Source organism: Camelina sativa, chromosome 14 (assembly GCF_030686135.1).
Source record: "Camelina sativa cultivar CO46 ecotype springtype chromosome 14, ASM3068613v1".
Classification (NCBI taxonomy): Eukaryota; Viridiplantae; Streptophyta; class Magnoliopsida; order Brassicales; family Brassicaceae; genus Camelina; species Camelina sativa.
Genome location: NC_141893.1, coordinates 5,532,997 through 5,539,237, shown reverse-complemented (window position 1 = coordinate 5,539,237; position 6,241 = coordinate 5,532,997). Strand labels below are relative to the sequence as shown.

At 32.3% G+C, this 6,241-nt stretch overlaps 1 protein-coding gene across 1 annotated transcript; it reads right to left on the bottom strand.

The window, feature by feature from the left end:
* Positions 1–304: 304 nt before the first annotated feature.
* LOC104739951 (high affinity nitrate transporter 2.5) lies at positions 305–2,726 on the bottom strand. The gene is made up of 3 exons (XM_010460432.3): positions 1,795–2,726; positions 978–1,453; positions 305–900 (listed from the first exon to the last, which is right to left on the bottom strand). The coding sequence occupies exons 1-3, from the start codon at positions 2,476–2,478 to the stop codon at positions 558–560; spliced, it is 1,503 nt and encodes a 500-aa protein (XP_010458734.1). The 5' UTR covers positions 2,479–2,726; the 3' UTR covers positions 305–557.
* Positions 2,727–6,241: the final 3,515 nt, after the last annotated feature.

The following is a 6,241-nucleotide window of genomic DNA, read 5'->3' as shown; positions in this document are numbered from 1 at the left end:
TCAGAATGAGTCTTTGGGACTCCGGAACATTAAACACTCCACCTTTTGTTTGTTTTTGAGTTGTGAACGGTAGAACACCACGACATTAAGATCAAGTTAGAAAATGTAATAATCGACACAAAGAGGGTCTGAAATTGATTTTTGTGACAATAACTATTCTATGTATGTTTTCCACTACAAAATCCCAATAGATATGATTATATGAATAACTATCTAACAAAACACTCATAATCAATAATTTAAAATATTTAGTGGTTTGTATTGCTTTATATCGTTATTCATCACGATCAGCGAAAAAGAAAACTAAATGAAAAATTATGTATACCAAATGATAATACGTTGGTTCATTTCATGATGAACAAACATATATAAAAGTTTCCCATACAAAGAAAGCAGTAATCAGCAGGTGTTTTACACAACACACACACATTTATAAATAAAATAAAAGAAAATGAGTAGTTCTTGAAAACTTTTAGGCAAAACGTAGCAAAACGAAAGAGAAGAAGACAAAAGCATACATATAAATTAAAACAAAACAAAAAAAGACCATGAATTTATCAAGTTTGGGGATGAGTTGAGGCCCGACCTCTTTCGCTAACGCTGGTTTCCGCGAATTTCTGGCTTGCGAGATGTAAATTTTTAGCCTTCTCTTTAGAGCTCCATTCAGCGAGGTAGTAGTCTTCTTCAGTCACTTTTTTGGAAGAAGGTCCACAAAACATACCTCCCCATTGTGGAAAGTAAATAAAGCATATTGGTAACGAACACGCAATTGACATTATCCCCATTAGAGTTATACCCGTTTCTCTCGAGTATGTTGATCCTTTGAAAAATATCAACTGAGTTAAGACCGCGCCTACATTGCCTCCCGCACCAGTCATTCCCGATATCACCCCAAGAGATCTACATAACCAAAAAACAAACAATTTAATACCAAAACTGTATACAAATGATCAAAAATGTACGAGAGAGCACTTTACCTTCGGGAAATAAATGGAACAACTCCAAAGGTAAGTCCACAAGCGGCTTGGACGAATACAGAGAAGATGAGCATAACAACTATAGACCATGTCAATGAATGAATTTGGCCAAGAAATGCGCACAGCACACCTCCTAGTGTTTGCACAATCCACCAAGCCCACAACCTTCCTCTCATCCCGAACCGTCTCGCCATTAGGTCAGAGAAAATTCCTCCTCCAGGTCTAGCGAAAAAGTTGGCCAGCCCAAAACTTGCTGCTATAATCCCAGCTGTCTGGAGATTTAAATGGAACCTATCGAAGAAATATTCTGCGATGATGTTGTCAATCGTAAGCTCCACTCCAAAACAATAGCCATATGCTAATGCTGTTATCCATCCCCTATAGTTGCTGATGCCATTACTGATCACTTTCCCCACATCATCTTTCTCCCTCTCTCCAGATTTGTGCATCGCCCAGTAATCTCCATCAGGAAGATCCTTTTCAAAAATTTCAAGTACACAATTAAGAATATTATAATACTAATAGTAATGGTCCGTATCATACATTACTACTATATGAGCGAAATAAATTCAAACCGGTATCTTTAAACCGATTGTTTTTTAGAGAAATATTTAATCAAAACGGTTTCATTTATGCATACTGCATATAATAATAATAAAGGTAGTTTTATAATAGTTTCAATTATATTATTTCAAAAGTAATATTTACTACCAAGTAAATTTAAACAATACCAAACAAAACGGTAATAAATTATCAAAACCGGATAAATTGAATAATAGCAAAATAACCGAACCGGTGAGAGTGTGTTTGTTTGTACCTGACCGAACAAGAGAACGGCGAAAGCAGAGAGAGTCTGAAACAGACCAGGGATGAAGAAAGCGATCCTCCACGCCGTGAACTTGGTGGCTCCCATTCTCCGAATCAACGAGAACACGATAGGCATGATCAGCTGCGTCGCTCCACCTCCGAGGTTTCCCCACCCGGCGGCGATTCCGTTAGCCGATCCCACGACGGGTCCAGAGAACATAGAGCTCATCCAGAACTGTGTCGAGACGAAAGTGGCCAAAGAGAATCCGGCAAAGAACCTCACCATGATAAACCCGATCGGAGACTTTATCCCGGCGGTGAAATAGACGGCGGGAGCGGTGGAGAGTGTTAAAGCGGCGGAGGCGAGACGTGGACCGAATAGGTCACAAGCCGTGCCCATGACGATACGTGCGAAAACAGAGCCGGAGACAGAGGCTATCCCGGCGTTACCGATGTCGGTTGCGGTGAGGTTAAGGTTTTCACGGATGATAGGGAGGAGAGGTGGAGCTGCGAAAGTGGAGACGAAGCAGCAGAAGAACTGAAACCATGAGAGATGGAAAGCTCTCATGTGAGGTTTAGCCACTGAGAAGAGCCGGAAAGTTGTTGATTTGTTCTCGGCGTCCACCGGAAGTGCAAACCTCCGAGTTGCAGTGGTGGTGGTTCCAGCTTCTCCTCCTTTGCCTTCGACCTCCATTTTTTCGTAAGCTTTGGGAAAATTTTGGGTTTAGGGTTTAAGGAATGAGGAATCTCAGGTTTGAGGGTTATGAGTTTATATAGAGGAGGAGAGTGTTAAGGCTCTGACTTTATCATGGATGTGTTCGTTCTTGTGAAGTGTGATGTAATCAATTTTTTGGATGATATATTCTTCTGATCATAAGAAAAATATTTAAATCAGTAAGGTTTTATTATGCAAATGCAATGAATTTTAGGTTTTGATTGTTTAGGACGACTAATGATCAAAAGAGTACTCAAATATGGTTTGGTATGGTATTGAGTTAATTTTAATTTTAATTTAGTATAATTTTTTAGTTCTCCAATTTTTCTTTTGTTTATATGTTGAAATTTTATTATAACCAAGTTAAAAGTGTATTTTAGTTTTAAGATGGAGAGTTATACTCATTTATTATCAAATCGATTTGGATGATTTGGTAAAGACCCATCCCTAATTTCAATTAGAAGACAGTAAACACTCCATTTTTTGTTTTTGGGTTGTGAACGGTGAACTGCCACGATATTAAGTTCGAGTTGGTCTTTGGGTTATGAATTTAGATATTTGGGTTGTGGATTTAGGTTTTTAGATTTGGATCTTTTTTCTTTTGAGGTTTATCTATGTTAAACACTCCATTTTTTTGTTGTTGTGAATGTTGGAGCTACGGCATTAAGATCTAGTTAAGAAATTCATTAAACGACAAAAAAGAGTTTCAAATCGATTTTGCGACAATTAATATTCTTTGCATGTGTTCGACTACAAACTCCTTCGACTATCTCCAGTTGTTTTCTCTATTTTTTTTCCCTCTAATAGAGATTTTTATAATAAAGGTGAGTTTTACTCCAACCCACTTCTATTCTCATCTTTAAAATAGAGTTTCTCTATTTATAGAGGAACCCTTTGTAGAAAAAAATAGAATTCCTCTATAAATAGAGGAAAAAATAGCAATCTCTATTTTAGAGATGAAAATAGATGTGGATTAGAGCAAAATTCACCTCTATTATAGAGGATCTCTATTATAGAAGAAAAGATAGAGGACCATTGGAGATGCTCTTATAGATATAAATAACTATCTAACAAAAAAAAACTCATAATCAATGACAATGATCTTTTTAATGTCAATGTCGTTTTGACAAATTTTACACGACTGAAAAAGTAATTATATATATAGTGGTAAACTAGATATATCTGAAATTACATTTAAATACTAAAATAAAAAAGTAAATAAATTTAAATAACATTTATTTTCTAAAAACATAGCATCCCCAAATGCATGCAATATTGCATTTGCATAAGATGCAATAAATTAATTACTATAATGTAGTAGTTATTTTATTTTTGTCATTGAATATATGTTCATATGACTATCAAAAACTCATAAGTAGTGGTAAATTCAAGTTTTCAAAAGAATTTTTGGTATACTAATTACTTGAAATCTTACAATAACTATTAGAATTCAATACAGTAGTTGCTGTACTTTTTGTTATTAATATTAGTTCTCGAAGTCAATTCTTGAGACTCGGGGAACAGTTGGAACTTTTGGGCTCCTTAACCATGGCAAAGGTAAAGTCTTCGAAGCATTAACTTGGGCAAAGTCTTACTCTTTTTTTTCTTTTTTCTTTTGTGTGTTTCTTGGAACAAAACTTCTCAACTTGTTGATTCTTTAAACTCTTTGTTTATCTATATATCTCTTCTATGAAATGATTTTTAAAAAAAAAAACAAAAAAAAAAACCAAAATGGAGGATTACAAAACCATAATCTTGTAAATATATATTTTTTACCTTTTTCTAATATTTTTTTTTTAAAACTCACACAAATGATAGAATATAAAAAGACAATTTAAGACAAAATCATATTTAAAATATTTATTTATAGAGTAACTTAACATAAAATGACTCTTCATTGATTTCATAATTTACTTTTTCTTCAAAAATGTTAGTATGTGTACTACTAGTTAAAGACATAATGTTTAAGTTGCATAGTCATCAAACTCAAAATAAGAGATTTCATATTCAAAAATAAGAATGAATATCCAACTTAAACATTAAGTTTTTTTATGATTTTATCTATTGTAGATAGTGACATTTTGATAGAGAAAAAACAAAATTTATGAGATCAGTAAATAGTCATTTTATGTTAAATGTTTCTTGAAAAATGAAAATTTTAGATATGATTTCGTCTTAGATTGTCTTCTTTTACATTCAATTAATTGTGTGAGTTTTTGAAAATTATAGAGAAAAATAAATAAATTCAGGATGATATATTGAATTTTATAACAATGACATACATATATACTACAATTACCACTTCAACTTAATAATAATTGTTAATATCTTTGGAATACTATGTTTATTATTATTTTCATAAATTATTACTAGATTTGTGATGATTGTATTCATTTTGATGGATACATAATTTTTTTAAATATCTTTTAGTCTTCTAATTGTTGAAATTATGTTATGTTTTTATCATCAAGTTTTTTTTGTAAAGGTAATTCCCAAAGTCTACAAAAAAAATTCCTTCAGATTTCAAATTAAGTATCTTTAAGTGTACAACTGCAGATGAACATGACGTTTGTATACAATTGTAATATGTCATAAATACTATTAAGTCATTTGGATAGATTTGGAGTGTTCATCGTATCACTCAATTTCAAGTTATCTTAAATGTTTTTGTTTATTTATTTTGGAGGAGGTGATATTTATATCTCAACCTCTTGAAAATGTTTTTACTTTTTATAGATCTTAACATATTATTTGCTTAGTAGTGGGTTTTATTTTCTTGAGTTTAGAAACTTGTTCGAACACAAACCATAAGAATATTTTAAAACATTTTAGAAGTAAGCCGTTTTTTTGGACTAAGAGAATTCAATTTGGAATCGTTAATTTAATTTTAGTTTTGAAGAATATTCTGTAGGTCCCTGAAATTGAGGACTTTTGTAATACAAATGTGTGGAATCTTGGGATCGAAGACTTTTGTTTAGCATCTCCTTCACCTCTGGACCTCGTTGGAATCCTATGAAACTATACTTTAGAGATAGATTCCCTCCTTCTAATTTCTTTTGACATTTCAACATTTTATCCTTGTATACAAAATATGACATCAGTGAAACCTCATCAAAATCTTGTTTTCTCTCTAAAGCAGGTAAGAAATTATTAATAAATTTGAAGCAGAATCAAATTATATCTTACCTTTTGTAATTCTAACTTTCTTCTTTAGACAAGAGTTTTCTTTAAAAGCTTTTAGTAACCTATCATATAAGTTGTAACATTAATGTTTTTATTGCGTATTCCGCTAAAATACCAAGCAGAATCACATACTAATTCCTTTGAACTTTGTAGCTATTATAAAACTGAATATCTGAAAAATTTACAGTGATTAAGTATTGTTGAAATTAGAGTGGTTTTTGTTTACAATGTCACACTATACTTATAATTAAAATTGTTGGATTCTTTATTTTAAAAAAAACTCCTGACCTGGATGTACGGACGGTACTTGGCGATGGTGAAAAGAGTTTACTTCTATCAAAATGACTTAAGTATTACATCTTGCATGATTAATGATGTTTCGACCAACTATATTATTACTATTCTTTCTCAGCTGCATATTCCAAAAGTCGTCTAAATTATTTTTTAAATCAACTATCTGAATCTCTCGAGGGTATAAAAAACAAGTTATCCAATAAAATTGTAGTTTGTATAACTATTAAAATCATAAGTAAAACCTGGCTGCACGATTGAATCAGAA

Coding starts and splice junctions, on each gene's coding strand:
- LOC104739951 (XM_010460432.3), bottom strand. CDS start 2,478: ATGGAGGTCGAAGGCAAAGGAGGAGAAGCTGGAACCACCACCACTGCA. Junction 1,454..1,794: donor CCGTTCTCTTGTTCGGTCAG/GTACAAACAAAC, acceptor ATTTTTGAAAAG/GATCTTCCTGATGGAGATTA. Junction 901..977: donor GTTCCATTTATTTCCCGAAG/GTAAAGTGCTCT, acceptor TTGGTTATGTAG/ATCTCTTGGGGTGATATCGG.